The sequence below is a fragment of the Oncorhynchus mykiss genome, chromosome 21 (assembly GCF_057628025.1).
Source record: "Oncorhynchus mykiss isolate SJ-2025 chromosome 21, ASM5762802v1, whole genome shotgun sequence".
In the NCBI taxonomy this organism is placed as follows: Eukaryota; Metazoa; Chordata; class Actinopteri; order Salmoniformes; family Salmonidae; genus Oncorhynchus; species Oncorhynchus mykiss.
The window spans coordinates 30638452-30655458 of record NC_143042.1 but is presented as its reverse complement, the minus strand read 5'-3'; the positions used below and the strand labels follow the sequence as shown (position 1 = coordinate 30655458).

At 41.3% G+C, this 17007-nt stretch overlaps 1 protein-coding gene across 40 annotated transcripts in view; it reads left to right on the top strand.

Annotated features, from left to right (window-relative positions):
• Window positions 1-1021: 1021 nt before the first annotated feature.
• si:ch211-200p22.4 (phosphatidylinositol-binding clathrin assembly protein) overlaps window positions 1022-17007 on the top strand; it is a 55449-nt gene continuing 39463 nt past the window's right edge. For all 40 annotated transcript variants that reach the window (XM_090214405.1, XM_090214402.1, XM_090214397.1 and 37 more), the window contains exon 1: window positions 1022-3729. In XM_090214405.1, the coding sequence (XP_090070531.1) occupies window positions 3600-3729 (130 nt within the window). In that variant the 5' untranslated portion in view covers window positions 1022-3599. The remainder of the gene's footprint in view (window positions 3730-17007) is intronic.

Genomic DNA, 17007 nt, shown 5'->3' with positions numbered 1-17007 from the left:
GTGAAAAAAACAAAAAACTTTGTAAAAGTGGTGCGTGCTATGAAGATCTGGTGCAACCAATTCCCTTCAGATGTCACATAATTGGTTAAATAAAGTCCACCTGTGTGCAATCTAAGTCTCACATGATCTCAGTATGTATACACACACGTTCTGAAAGGCCACAGAGTCTGCAACACCACTAAGCAAGGGGCACCACCAAGCAAGCGGCACCATGAAGACCAAGGAGCTCTCCAAACAGGCCAGGGACAAAGTTGTGGAGAAGTACAGAACAGGGTTGGGTTTAAAAAAAAAGATATCAGAAACGTTGAACATCCTGCGGAGCACCATCAAATCCATTATTTAAAAATAGAAAGAATATGGCCGCCCACCAAACTCCGACCAGGCAAGGAGGGCATTAATCAGAGAGGCAAAGAGACCAAAGATAACCCTGAAGGAACTGCAAAGCGCCACAGTGGAGATTGGAGTATCTGTCCATAGGACCACTTTAAACTGTACACTCCACAGTGCTGGGCTTTACGGAAGAGTGGCCAGAGAAAAGACATTGCATAAAGAAAAGAATAAGCAAACACGTTTTGTGTTCACCAAAAGGCATGTGGGAGACTCCCCAAACATATGGAAGAAGGTACTCTGGTCAGATGGCCAAAAAGCTCAATTTTAGTCTCATCAAGGAAAACACTATGTCTGGAGCAAACCTAACACCTCATCTCCCCTGAGAACATCATCCCCACAGTGAAGCATGGTGGTGGCAGCATGTTTTTCATTGGCAGAGACTGGGAAACTGGTCAGAATTGAAGGAATGATGGATGGTGCTAAATACAGGGAAATTCTTGAGGGAACCTGTTTCAGTCTTCCAGAGATTTGAGACTGGGACAGAGGTCCACCTTCCAGCAGGACAATAACCCTAAGCATACATGGTAGGCATGTTGTGTAAATCAAATGATACAATCACCCCCCAAAAAAGCTATTATAATTCCAGGTTGTAAGGCAACAAAATAGGAAAAATGCCAAGGGGGTGAATACTTTGGTTGCCAAATCACATTTTATTGGACACATACACATATTTAGCAGATTACATTGCGGGTGTAGCGAAATGCTTGTGTTCCTAGCTCCAACAGTGCAGTAATATCTAAATATTCACAACAATACACACACAAATCTAAAAGTTAAATAATGGAAGAAATATATAAATATTAGGATGAGCAATGTAGGAGTGGCATTGACTAAAACACAGTAGTGTTTTACAGTAGTGCAGTCCATGAGGAGGAGATGCACTACAGAACTTAATGCAACTGGTGGCTACAACAACAACAAAAAAAGGCCACAATCAAAACCCAACAGTGTGTCTGCATGGAGAGTCTTCTCAATTAACGGGGAAAATATGTATTTATTCCGGGACACACCCGAACCCAGGTGTGTCCCATTTCGCTGACGACCCTCCCGGCTCCGCCCACCGACATCCTATTAAGGAAAACAAGAGCAAAGAGAAGGAATTTGGCAAACAGAAGTGGGAGGGTGGTCACATGTTCATACAAATATTTACACATTAAGTTTGCTGAAAATAAACGCAGTTGACAGTGAGAGGGACATTTATTTTTTTTGCTTAGTTTATAAAGGGCAGCAGCCTCTCAGGTACAGGGTTGAGTCACCTGGTGGTAGCCAGCTAGTGATGGCTATTTAACAGTCTGATGGCCTTGAGATAAACACAGTTTTTCAGTCTCTAGGTCCCGGCTTTAATGCATCTGTACAGACCTCGCCTTCTGGATGATAGCGGGGTGAACAGGCAGTGGCTCTGGTGGTTGATGATCTTTTCGGCCTTCCTGTGACTGTGCTGTAGGTGTCATGGAGGGCAGGTAGTTTGTCGTTTTGCATACCGCACCACCCCTTCGCGTTTGAGGGCGGAGCAGTTCCCGAACCAGGCTCTGATACAGCCCGATAGGATGCTCTCAATTGTGCATCAGTAAAAGTTTGTCAGGGTTTTGGGTAACTGAATGCTTTTACAGATGGCACGTTTCAGGCAGGCTGATAAAAATGCAAATGTTTCTTACGATTTTAAAGCATCGGATGTGCCACATTTAGAGCTCAAAGGTCACTCAAGGACACACTCTGAGAAATAATTTAGACTTTAATTTGTAAAGATGACTATGCAAAAATGATATTTACAGCGCATATATTACCTCGAATGAAAGTCAGATTTTGATTTGGTAATTTCTGTATTGGTCTCAGACATTCCACAACTATCGCCACATTTCCACCTTAAATTTCAGACACATTTGGTGAGTTCGTTTTGCATGGCCCGGTGCCCCGGTTGTCTGGAGATCCCTTTCAAGGACCAATGGAATTAGGCTTCTAGAACGTGTAAAGGCCTCTCAGCAGCTGGGGCACCGGGCCAAGCAAAATGAATTCGCCCACTCTAAAAGTCCCATCCAATCAACTATTTCTCAGATCAGCTGATTCCTAAACTGCCATTTTGTCTGCCGGACATAGGGAGAGAGAGAAGCCAAGCAACAGCACATCAAATAACTGGAATAACGAAAAAGCAGACGATGTGAATTGGCTGTCAAGTCCCATCGGTAAACGTTATTGAGATTTGGGGTTTGAAAGGAAATTGGATCGAATTTTATGGATATATCAGACTAATTACGTAAAACAAAGGAGCACGAAACTCGAAGGACGCGAGTTGAGAAAGAACCCCGAACCCGTCAGATAGCTAGCTTTTAGCAGTAGTGTTAGTAGGAAGGCTAGCCAGCCGTCTTCTGTTTTGTCTCTCTTGGTTTCGTCCTCGTCAAGTCTGAAGCTCAAGACAAATTGGCAAGTTTGGCAGTTTAATGTTGGTTCCCCTTCCTCGTTTATGTGTCGCTCGAAACCAAGGGACTGCTCTGTTCAATGTAGCCCAAACACACAAAACGTTAGTGGAAGTTGAAGTCAAGAACTCGGAAGAAGGATTTGGTGTTAACTAAAGTTAGATAGCTAGCTCGCTATTAACAGTTATCTAGCTAACTTAGCTGAACTTTGATTTGAATTCCGGGCACATAGGTAGCTCGCCAGGCAGTGGACTGTGCTTTGTCTCGCTAATTGAACGTTGGCATCTAGGCTGCTCGTAAGCTAGTTATGTTTATTTGTAGCCATCGAGCAAACATTAATGTTTACAAATTGCACAGTGGGACTCTTTCCTGGATCGAATGCTCCAACGGAAATATAAGTTAACACAAGCTAGCCCATATTTGTTAGCTAGTTGTTTTATTATACAGAATATATACCTTGCTAATTATATAGTTATTTAACTGCTCACTGATTTGCCATTTCAAGAGGACCGGGGCAGATAAAGCTAGTTTAAAATTATTATTGTGCGCTGGATTTGAACTAGCTTAGGTAACGTTAGCTAGCTAACACACATATTGCAACAAATACATTTTTCAACGACAATGGACTAGACGTCATAACACTTTTTTGTTGTCAAGGAACCAATTGACGTGGCCTGAAACCGTCACACACTTGCCGTCACTGGTGTTACGTGCGTCAGCTAATATCCAATCATTGGACCGTGTGTGTTGATCATCTAGCTAATTATTGTGGGGTTTGTAGCGAAACATTGAAACACAATGTCAGGACAGTCTATAACGGATCGGATTGCCGCGGCACAGCACAGCATGACCGGGTCGGCTATTAGCAAAGCCGTGTGCAAGGCCTCGACGCACGAAGTCAGCGGTCCCAAGAAGAAACACCTTGATTGTGAGTATCGTGTGGGTGGGTGGTGTGTCTGCATGCATGCGCGCGCGTGTGTGTTGTCTGTATGTTTCTGTGTGTGATCTTTGATCAGAAGCAGACATGCCAATAATGTAGCTAGCTCGCTACATTGTTGCATTCCATCATAGGGAAGCAGCTACACTAGCTATAATTCACTGTAGCAAGCAGACAGGCAGACACTATCTTAACTGACATTTGGCAATGCATTTCTGCGGATGATTATGGTGCATCCCCTACTGTCCATGTCTGGACAGTACACACTGGTCATTAATTTTGTTAGCGTGGTGGTGGCTTGTACTCGTCTCCCATGTTGTCTGTGCCATTCCTTCCTGGTCATAACATTTTAAAATGTGTGTCTTATCTAGGGCGACCTACAGGAGCAGTTGGGGTTAATGCCTTACTCAAGTGCACATGGACAGATTTTTTACCTAGTCTGTTCAGGGATTTGAACCAACACCCTTTCGGTTACCGGCCCAAAACTTGAACTGCTAGGCTACCTGCCGTATGATGGAATATGTTTCTTGTTTCATCTGCCTTTCTTTCTGCAAATCCAATTTCCTTCAGGAACAATAAAGTTTAATTTGAACTTGAGGTCTAGTCGTGTTCCAGGCTATTGGGTCATTATTTGTGCTGTAATGTCACCACTGTCTATGTGAAGACACTCAAGGTCATTGAGGAAGCAGGATCAATGAAAGCGAAGTTCAAGTATAAAAAGATAGTTAATGAATCAAGCCTCTGGATAGTTGTTACAGGACGAAGATACTTCTTCTTTGCAGCTGTTAGAATGCCAAGGATTGCTTTATAGTGTTGTTGTAACTGGTGTCCCACAATACTCTGCTATAGCAATACCAGATCTCGCTCTGTTAAAATGCTTAGAAAAACTTTAGACTGCTATTGAATGCTTAGTACAATGCTAGACTGGTGTTGTATAATAACTGGTGTCTCCACTTTGCTGTCAAAATGGTTTAGCAAGCTGTAGCTAGGCTATATTACATTGTATCATAACTGTAGTATCGTAACCGGTGTCCCCACACTTATCAGTTGCAGGCAGAAGCCATATCATCAGCCTAACCTGAAATACACGCCATTGTTAATAATAAATTGTGTTTTGAAGCCATTTCCTAGAGAGAGGGTTGGCACAATTACCATATAACTGTTTAACTGACAGTTGTGAATGAAGACAGTCACGTAAATAAAATAACCCTCATTACCCCGAAACTTTTTTGTTGTTGGTGTGTGTGGTAAACACAGCTGGCTGAAGACAGGATGGCCGGGCATTTGTGTTGTTGAGTCCATTTCTGCGGTAATATGGAATGTTCTGGCCATTTTTTAAATATTTTTTTTACCTCAATCGTTATCCAGATCATGTTACGAACTAAGGATGCACATTCCGGTCAGTTTTCCTGCCGACTAACCAACCCTCATATTAACTGGTCAACAAACGGTTAAATTGTTTTCAAACAATAACATGGGATGACTACAGAGAATACCAGACTGAGGCGCTTTCCATTCAGCACCACAGAGCTCCGCCGACTATACCGTTTTCGTATGAGCTTTGGCTCTGCATTTGAGGTGCTGTACATTCAGAGCTGATGTATCCAGGCGCAGCATTGTATTCGCTGATATCGGCATTTGAAGTCGGCCTTGTTGCGACTTCATAACTTATATTTAGAGCAGGGATCATCAACTAGATTCAGCTGTGGGCATTATTTTTTTCTTAAATCGATAGTCAGGGGGCCGGAACATAATTAGAAATACTTTGTAGACTTCAAATTGACCTGCAAGAAGCCAAGACAGAATATTTGATTAAAACATAATCATTTCAAACCTTGCTTAAATTTGTATACAATCACATAGATGGGTTAGCTGACAATGTCACAAAAACGATGTGCTTGCTTCCTTGGGGCAGAAGTCAGTGTGTTGTGATTCTGGATGGCCAGATTACAAGCAAGAAGGACAAGAAAATGTGATGTACGGAATAGAGGTCGACCGATTTATGATTTCTCAACGCCGATACCGATTATTGGAGGACCAAAAAAGCAGATTCCGATTAATCGGCCAATATTTATTTATTTTTTATATTTTTTTGTAATAATGACAATTACAAAAATACTGAATGAACACTTATTTTTAACTTAATATAATACATCAATAAAATCAACTTAGCCTCAAATAAATAATGAAACATGTTCAATTTGGTTTAAATAATGCAAAAACAAAGTGTTGGAGAAGGTAAAAGTGCAGTATGTGCTTTGTAAGAAAGCTAACGTTTCAGTTCCTTGCTCAGAACATGAGAACATATGAAAGTTGGTGGTTCCTTTTAACATGAGTCTTCAATATTCCCAGGTAAGAAGTTTTAGGTTGTAGTTATTATAGGACTATTTCCCTCTACACCATTTGTATTTCATTAACCTTTGACAATTAGATGTTCTTATAGACACTTTAGTATTGCCAGTGTAACAGAAACATCAGTCCCTCTCCTCGCTCCTCTCTGGGCTCGAACCAGCAACACAACGACAACAGCCACCCTCGAAGCAGCGTTACCTATGCAGAGCAAGGGGAACAACTACTAGAAGGCTCAGAGCGAGTGACGTTTGAAACGCTATTAGCGCACGCTAACTAGCTAGCCATTTCACTTCGGTTACACCAGCCTCATCTCGGGAGTTGATAGGCTTGAAGTCATAAACAGCGCAATGCTTGACGCACATTGATGAGCTGCTGGCAAAACGCACGAAAGTGCTGTTTGAATGAATGTTTTCGCGCCTGCTTCTGCCTACCACCGCTCAGTCAGATACTTAGATACTTGTATGCTCAGTCAAATTATATGCAACGCAGGACACGCTAGATAATATCTAGTAATATCATCAACCATGTCTAGTTAACTAGTGATTATGATTGATTGTTTTTTATAAGATAAGTTTAATGCTAGCTAGCAACTTACCTTGGCTTACTGCATTTGCGTAACAGGCAGTCTCCATGTGGAGTGCAACGAGAGAGAGGCAGGTCGTTAATGCGTTGGACTAGTTACCTGTAAGGTTGCAAGATTGGATCCCCCGAGCTGACAATGTGAAAATTTGTCGTTCCGCCCCTGAACGAGGCAGTTAACCCACCGTTCCTCGGCCGTCATTGAAAATAACAATGTGTTCTTAACTGACTTGCCTAGTTAATTAAAACCCATCCCGGATCCGGGAAAATTGTCATCAACTGACAACTAAGTAGCATAACGCAACGGACAAAAAATCTTACAAGAAAATATTCCTATTCATGAAATCAAAAGTTAAATATATTCAAACACAGCTTAGCCTTTTGTTAATCACCCTGTCATCTCAGATTTTGAAAATATGCTTTACAGCCAAAGCAAGACAAGCATTTGTGTAAGTTTATCGATAGCCTAGCATAGCATTATGCCTAGCTAGCAGCAGGCAATCTGGTCACGAATCAGAAAAGCAATCAAATTAAATCGTTTACCTTTGATGAGCTTCAGATGTTTTCACTCACGAGACTCCCAGTTAAATAGCAAATGTTCCTTTTTTCCAGAAAAAATATTTTTGTAGCCACTAGCTCCGTTAGTTCTTCACGTTTGGGAAACGGAAATTGAGGTTACGACAACGCCGAAATATTCCAAATTAGTTCCATAATATCGACAGAAACATGGCAAACGTTGTTTATAATCAATCCTCAAGGTGTTTTTCAAATATCTATTCAATAATATATAAACCGGGACAGAGCTTTTTTCAGTAAGACCGGGTGGAAAAATGGCTACCTCTGTCTTTTGCGCGAGAAATACACAAAGAGCCATCAGGTGGACACTGATGCAATGTTGTCGCTCAGGCTCATTTTTCAAAATAAAAGCCTGAAACTATGTCTTGTGATACTAGACACATCAAGGAAGCCATAGAAAAAGGAATCTCGTTGATATCCCATTCAATGCTCAATAGGGAAGCATAGGAAGGGACTCTTATTTAGAAACAGCTGTGTTCCTGATTGGATTTTTCTCATTCTTTTGCCTGCAATATCAGTTCTGTTATACTCACAGTATTATACTCACAGTAGCCTGTTTACTTTGGGAACGCAGTTGTCAAGGAAGTGAGTTGTTGTTGATACCGGACCTCCCACCCCCACCTTCTGTCAACCAAGCATGTAAATGCGGAGCTATACGGAGCCCTCCGCTTTGTTATAAAATTTGGGAAGCACACAGCGATGTATGGAGCTCGATTTAACCTCCGGTGACTCATCCCCGGAGCAAGCATAAATAGGCTTTTAGGCGATTTCATGAGCATGTTGTCTAGACTGATGGCAGACACCACAAATAAACTGTTGAGTAGGGTCTAAGCTACAACATGCAAAAGTTTTTTTTTAAGTGTTTTTAGATATAAAGGTTAAAGAATTTTTATTAAATGTTTTTCCAGAAAGCTTCTATGCATTAGTCTTTGCATTAGTCCAAAAAGTCACTGTGTACTTCTACAATGGGCAAATAGTTTATATATAGTGTGTGGACACCCCTTCAAATTTGTGGATTATTCCATACCCGTTGCTGACAGGTATATAAAATCAAGCACACAGCCATGCAATCTCCATAAATAAACATTGGCAGTGGAATGGCCTTACTGAAGCTCTCTGACTTTCAACGTGGCACCGTCATAGGGTCAAATTTCTGCCCTGCTAGAGCTGCCCCTGTCAACTTTAAATGCTTTTATTGTGGAGTGGAAACATCTAGGTGCAACAACGGCTCAGCTGTGAAGTTGTAGGCCACACTAGCTCACTGAACAGGACTGCAGGTTGCTGAAGCGCCTAAAAATGGTCTGTTCTTGGTTGCAACACTCACTAGTGAGTTCCAAACAGCATCTGGAAGCAATGTGGAAACACGTTCTCTGAAAAATGTCGCCGACAGATAGGGCAGCCGTGCTTCTAGTTCCTAGGCAACTGCAGTATTTTTGATTGAACTGATTCTAGGCTAATTCAAAACACCGCCTGCGGAGAAGAGGTATTCGAAGTGGATTTCTATTCTGACTCAGGAGGCGCGCACACTACCAACCGCTTCCAAGTAATATGAGTATATTACTCGCTAATGTTCAGTCATCAGGGAATGTAACGTACTCTGTCTCACGGAAACATGGCGCTCTCGGGATATACTGTCTGACTCTGTACAGCCAGTTGGGCTCTCAGTTAATCGCGCAGACAGGACTAAATATCTCTCTGGGAAGAAGGGCCGGGGTCTATGTTTCATGATTAACGGTGTGGTGTGATAACATACAGGAACTCAAGTCCTTTTGGTCACCCGACCTAGAATACTTCACCTTCACATGCTGACTGCATTACCTCCCTTGAGAATTATCTTCTGTCATCATCACTTCCGTATCTATTGCCCCTCAAGCCAATACCACGACGGCCCTCAAAGAACTTCACTGGACTTTATGTAAAGTGGAAACCACTTATCATGAGGCTGCATTATTATTATTATTGTCACTGGGGATTTTACATTTTTGTTGTAACACTACGGAACACTACGGAAGTTCTACCAACACATTGACTGTAGTACTCGTGCTGGTAAAACACTCGACCACTGCTATTCTCTCTTCCGGAATGCCTACGACAAGGCCCTCCCCCTTCGGCAAATCAGACTACAATTCCATTTTGCTCCCCCCTTCCAATAGGCAGAAACTCAAATAGGAAGTAACCGGTCTAAGGTCTATTAAACGCTGGTCTGACCAATCGAAATCCATCTTCAAGTTTGTTTTGATCACGTGGACTGGGATATCTTCCAGGTAGCCTCTATGAATAACATTGCTGAATATACTGATACGGTGACTGAGTTTAGGACGTGTATAGGAGATGTTGTTCCCAGTGTGACTAACACCTACCCTAAACACAAACCGTGGATAGATGGCAGTATTCCCGCAAAACTGAAACTGTGAATCACTGCATTTAACCATGACGAGGTGACTGGGAATATGGCAGAACACAAACAGTGTAGTTATTCCCGCCGCAAGGCAATAAAACGGGTATAACGTCAGTATCGAGACAAAGTGGAGTTGCTATTCAATGGTCATATATTTTTGATTTGCACATAAGCTAACATATAGCTAGCTAGTTCATGTAGGTAGACTTGGATGACATGTACCAGAGATGCCACACCCATCTAGCTTTGACTCGCCTCCCCCTTATCTGGCTTCCAAACGCAAAAGCGCCATGGAAGCTGTAATCTCATTTTAATAAATTAGTTCCTGGTTTGATAAAAGGCTGTTTTTATCACTTATTTGCTCTAATTTGTCAATGGGGATAAATTGGGCCGCTAACATCTTACTGTGGACTCGTGGATACAAGATTTGGAACATTCCTTTAACAACCTACCTTTTTGCTCCTTGCTAAAACAAGCAAGGTAAACGAGTCTTCCGTTGCCTATTCAACACCCCCCTCCCTGCAGCGGCAACACACATTAGAAATAGAATGAATAGCACGTGCATGGGACCTCTAACCCTGGCACTTTGGTAAACTTACGGGTACAATCAATCTCAATGGCTGCCTGTTGTAATGCAGTAATTTCCATGGTAACTTGAATGAGCCTTCTACATTATGTTAAAGGTCCAATGCAGCTGTTTTCATCTCAATATCAAATTTCCGGTTAACAATTTAAGGGTGAGTTTGTAAATTCACTCTGGCCATCTACTCCGATTTCAGGGCACTCTAGTCTGAGTGAGCACAGAATAGCTGATGAATTTACAAATTTGAGGAAGGCTTGCCTGTGACCTCCGGAGGTGACGAGTTTACATTACAGTCATGTCTCTGGAGAATCGATAACTCTCGAATCTCGTCAATGTAAAAAGAGCCTGAGTGCAAGGCCTTGGTCATAGACTGCCCTATAGCAAAACATGACCAGATACCTGTGCATTCCCTTTGAAAAGAAGTGTAAATACCTCTCGAGTTGAATTCCTCTATTTGTATGTTTTCAGGGAGCGAGATGCATTGACATTATCAACCTGTTTGTTTTCAGACCGGTGTCTGCTACTGCTGCTGCATAAACAGCCCGGCTTGCATGAGGCCTTTTTTGTGATATTTGTTGGCAAAATGTTTGTTGTTGCTACAATTCTGATATTTTGCATGGCAGTATGCAATGATTTTGTCCAATTGATTGTGAAAAGGCACTGATGAGGGAAGAAGTTTGTTGACATGTGGCTTGATTGAACCATATTATGCGGTAAATGTGCGATGATTGGTTGAAATTGCGAGCCCTCTTTTTGTACTGTGGCAATAATATTGTAATGATTTGACAGTTTTATGCGGAAATAGTGCAGTGATTAGTCAAATTTGCAAGCCCTCGCATAGCCTAATTTTATGTCTCATTGCATGTGACTTATGTGACCTGATATGCTGCCAGAATAGCCCTTCTCAACCATGACAAATGACACCCTATTCCTTATATGAGCCTTGGTCAAAAGTAGTGGACTATAAAGGTAATAGGAGGCCATTTTGGATGCAGCTCCAGGCTAGCCTGAGTCCACTACTAATGCAGCTTGACCATAGAAACGGACTGCGTAGAAGTGTGTGTGTGTCTCTGTGTCTCTCCAATGAGGTCTTTTGTGTCTTTAGCACCTTATCAGAAATGATAACAGGCAGTTAACCCTCTGTTCCTAGGCCGTCATTGAAAATAAGAATTTGTTCTTAACTGACCTGCCTAGTTAAATAAAGGTAAAATAAAAAAGTCGGGGGGCACCTTGAGTGTCCCTTTCTCCATTGATAATGTGTGTGTTGCTATTGCGACACTTTGTTAAAGGACAGAAGTGTAACATTGGTTAATGTGGCTGACGCTCTAAAACGCATTTCACTTTGTTTATTTTTATTTATTTTTTTACATTTGTTTTATGGATTTGAGATGTGAACTATTGTGATTATTTTTTTAATTATTATCTTTACAATTTTTGCAGTGGTGACTCAATGTCTGCAGAATCACTGTCCTAACCTTAACCTGTATGTGAGCCAGAACAAGGTTCATTGTGGAGCCAGCTAGGTTTTTAGCAAGCAGCCAAGTGCCGGGCCCTAAAGACCGTGGAAAACGCTTTCAAACACAGGTCGGAAAAGGATACGGCTCTTTAGTAGTCCAAGTGTGTATAATGTGTGTATGTGTTTCTTTGTAGTGGACTCCTGACTAACTGTCTAGGAGCTGTGTGGAACATTTCAGTGCTCCTGTCCACGTTAGGGTATTTTTAGCCTGGCTCCCAGGGTCCTTTGGCCGTGTCTGTGTCTGTCGGCTTGTTGTGTTCCTTTTAGACTACATTCCTCCCCCTCCCCTGCCTCTCTCACTGTCCTCTACAGTCGTAGAGAGTGGAAGGAGTAAGGCTGGGCGATTTTTATATCAAATTCATTTGATTTAAAAAAAATAAAAAAATCTAAATGCCTATATCGCAGAAGTTTTTTTTAGTTTGTGCGTTTATGTCCGCTTGTTCTCATGTTCTATTTTTGGTCTCGTCTCTTTCATTTCTCTGTGCTGTGTGCACCTTCCCATTTACACCAGAGATCTGTATATTATGTCCTCGCCTTAACAATGGGAGTCGTTTACCCAAAGGCGGAAAGACAGGCGACAAGCTTAGATCCAAAATAAGCCCATAGAAATGCATTGGCTTTATTTTGGACAGATGTTAGCGAGAGTGCTTTGCCTCTTCCACTATGGTTTACACACACACCAACACCTTTTCCACAGATAGAATGAGACTGATATTTCACCTGATGCATAAATGTGAAGCATCCGTTTGGCGTTTCCTCTCACTACCATACCTGGTAGTGAGAGGAAGCCCAGTGGCCGGCAGTGGGAGAAGATGGAGCGAGATGGATTTTGGCTGACATTCTGCACATTTTCTCATCAATGAAACATTTGAACTCCATACAGTTTTCTGTTTCCAAAACTAGAATCTGTAGCAGAGTGCACTGAGTTTGGTGGAATTTACATAATTATTTATAGAGATTACTTTGTTTAGGACGAGTGCACAAGGTAGTGGGCGTTTTCCTAATGAATAACTTTATGCACAAATTGTCCTCGTCCTCTTGGCGGTTGCTAGCTAGCTTGTCCCAAGGAGATCTATTGGGTTAGATAAAAAAAATATTTCCCTTCCCCCTGCCTCTCACACCAACAAAGTTGAGAGGTCAACTTTCCTCTTTGACGAGCGGTTTCAACTTGCTATTTGAAGTTTGGTCAAACTGAATTGGTCATATGGACACACACACACACACACACACACACACACACTGAGACATTATTTTACTGTAATAGAGAAGTTAACTTTTTTAACGATACCCATTTTATGTCTCAACTTACTCAAATTGCTCGTAGAGCAGACACTACTAAAACGAGAGTATCTAAATGAATGCTCCGTTTGTTGCGGGCGGCATTTGGGTGCCACGTACTGCTAGAAGCATTTTAGCCAAAGACTGTTATAATAGCTGTTTAATCTGTGTTTGATAAATGTGCAATAAGCCTAAAACATTATATAATGAATTGGCAACACATTTTCATTATGAGAAATAAGGTAGGCCACTATTTCAATATCTGAACAAAGTGGGCAGACTAACTTGCTTTTCAAACAGTTGAAGACAGACAGAAGTTATGGGTAGGTAACATGGGGGCCCCTCAGGGGTGCGTGCTCAGTACTCTCCTGTACTCCCTGTTCACTCATGTCTGCACGGCCAGGCACGAATCCAACACCATTAAGTTTGTAGATGAGACAACAGTGGTAGGCCTGATCACCAACAACGATGAGACAGCCTATAGGGAGGTCGTCAGAGACCTGACTGTGTGGTGCAAGGACAACAACCTCTCCCTCAACGTGATCAAGACAAAGGAGATGATTGTGCTCTACAGGAAAAGGAGGACCGAGCATGCTCCTATTCTCTTCGATGGGACTGTAGTGGATCAGGTTGAGAGCTTCAAGTTTCTTGGTGTCCACATCACCAACAAACTATCATGGTCCAAGCACACCAACATAGTCGTGAAGAGGGCACGGCAAAACAATTCCCTTCTCAGGAGACTGAAAAGATTTGGCCTGGGTCCTCAGATCCTCAAGGTTCTACAGCTGCACTATTGAGAGCATCCTGACGGGTTGCATCACTGCCTGGTATGACAACAGTTCGGTCTCCGAACGCAAATGATTCTTGTGGATCATTGGCACGCTAGCGTCCCATCTCAACAACTTCCGGTGAAATTGCAGAGCGCGAAATTCAAATGACAGAAATAGTAATATTCAACATTGAAAATACAAGTGTCATACATCCGTTAACTTCACTCGGGTAGGGGGCAGCATTCAGAATTTTGGATGAGAAGTGTGCCCAAATTAAATTGCCTGCTACTTAGGCCTAGAAGCTAGGATATGCATATAATTAGTAGATTTGGATAGAAAACACTAACAGTTTTAGAAACTTTAAAATAATGTATGTGAGTACAACAGAACTGATGTCAGGTGAAAACCTGAGGAAAATCCAACCAGGAAAGGCTGTTTTTCCATTGAAAGCCTATCCACCATACAAAGACTTAGGACCCAGTTCATGATATGTATTGCTTCCCTCTACATGTGGCCAGTCTTTAGGCATTGTTTCAGGCTTTTACTCTGAAAAATGAGATACTTTCAATGAGAGGCCAGTGGAAATTTCCAGCCTTGAGTCCTGCGTGTGATCGGGAGCATGCATTTCTTGTTTCTCCTTTTCGATTGACAAAGCTTTTGTTCCGGTTGAAATATTGATTATTTATGACAAAAACAACCTGGGGATTGATTTTAAACATGGTTTGATATGTTTCTACTAACTTTTATTGTACTTTTTTGACTTTTCGTCTTGATGTTGAGAGCGTGCATTGTGCCTTTTGGGTTTCTGAACTAAACGCACCAACAAAACTGAGTTTTTTGGACATAAAGAGACATTATCGAACAAAACAAATATTTATCGTTTAACATGGAGACCTGGGAGTGCAACCGGACGAAGATCATCAAAGGTAAGTGATTAATTTTAATGCTATTTCAGACTTTTTTGAGCCCTCCTCCTTGGCCCTAAAAATGGCTGTATGGTTTTTGTGTCTAGGCACAGACCTAACATAATCTCATTGTGTGCTTTCGCCGTAAAGCCTTCTTGAAATCTGCCACAGCGGTTGCATTAAGGAGAAGTTTATCTTTAAATGTATGTTAAACACTTGTATCTGAGTATTTCTGTAATTTGATGTGGCTCTCTGCACTTTCAGCGGATGTTTGTTTGCGACCATGCATTTCTGATCACAACGCGCCAATGTAAACAGATTTTTGGATATGAAATTTATCAAACTTTTGTGTATCATGAAGTCCTATGAGTGCCATCTGATGAAGATCATCAAAGGTTAGTGATTAATTTAATCGCTATGTCTGATTTTTGTGAGCCCTCTCCTTGGCTGGAAAATGGCTGTATGGTTTTCTGAGACTAGGCGCTGACCTAACATAATCGCATGGCGTGCTTTCGTTGTAAAGCCTTTTTGAAATCGGACACTGTGGTTGGATTTACAATAAGTTTATCTTTAAAATGATGTATAATACTTGTATGTGTGAGGAATGTTTTGATTTTGGCGCTCTGCAATTTCATTGGCTGTTGTCGAGGTGGGACGCTAGCTTTACGGCGGAAGCACACCATGCAATTATCTGAGGACAGCGCCCAGCACACACAAACATTAAAAACATTTTCCAACCAGGCAGATGCGCCGCGATTGTCAGAAATAACAATAAAATAAATATCTTACCTTTGAAGATCTTCTTCTGTTGGCACTCCAAAAGGTCCCAGCTACATCACAAATGGTCATTTTGTTCGATAAAGTCCTTCTATATGTCCCCCAAAACTCAGTTTAGCTGGTGCGCTTCATTCAATAATCCACCTGTTTCCCTCCTTCAAAATGCATACAAAATTAATCCCAAACGTTACCAATAAACTTCTCCAAACACGTCAAACAACGTTTATAATCAAACCTCCGGTACCCTAATATGTAAATAAATGATACAATTTAAGACTGAGAATCGTTATTGTCATTACCGGAGAAAAACAACAAAGTACGCACATTCACCAGAACGCATAACAAACACAACAGCCAAAACGGGAGCCACTTACAAAAACTACAAGTTCTAGCTAATTTTTCCAAAACCAAGCCTGAAACTCTTTCTAAAGACTGTTGACATCCAGTGGAAGCCCTAGGAAATGCAATCTGGGAGGTAATTCCCTTCATATTAAAAATGACAGCCATAGGAATCAATGGTGGGCTGAATTTCTTTTTTTTTCTGGATGGTTTGTCCTCGGGTTTTCGTCTGCCATATCAGTGCTGTTATACTCGCAGACATTATTTTAACAGTTTTAGAAACTTTAGTTTTCTATCCAAATCTACCAATTATATGCATATCCTAGCTTCTGGGCCTGAGTAACAGGTAGTTTACTTTGGGCATGCTTGTCATCCAGACATCAAAATACTGCCCCCTAACCCAAAGAGGTTAAACCTATGGGTTTAACCTTCTGAATTAATTATTTAAATTGAAGATGGAAGCAGCCTCTTAATGAATTCTGAGATCAATCTGTTACCCAACTATTATTATTAATCCTGCATTATAATTCTATAAAAACCCTTAGATAATTCTGTTTTATTTACAGTAGTGATGGACAGCTTGAGGCATTTTGTTTTTCACAAGTAACAGCCTGTGAATTCGGCAAACAACATTTCCAGGATGGGCTATTAGCAGAACAATTCGACTCTTCAACCTTTTATTAAAGGGTAGTCTAATAGCTGGCTCCTGTAGGTGTGAGGGGGGGGGGGGGGGGGAAATCCCCCGAACTTGCAATGTATTAGGTACTAAGTTTTACATTGTCAACTCCAAACCTCATACAACTACAAAGTGTCAGCTCAAGCATATACTGAACATAATTAGTTTTCGTTTTAATAAAATAATTATAAAGATACTTTCAAAATGCTGATGTTAGTTGAAATAAACAATCAGCAGGACAATAGGGAATAAATAACACTGAATGACAGAGCATGGGGACTGGTCTTGATAAATCAATCCGAATTTTGTATGCATTTTTTATTTGGAAATGTTAGGATTATTTTACTCTTCATTTGCAGTCACTTAGTAGTTTAACTTCTTGCGACTATCAAACCTGGATCCGGGAGCGTAATCATAGCCTCAAACTAATTAGCATAACGCAGTGGACATAAATCTTCCTACAGAATCTTCCTATTCATGAAAATCACAAATGAAAATATTGAGACACTGCTTAGCCTTT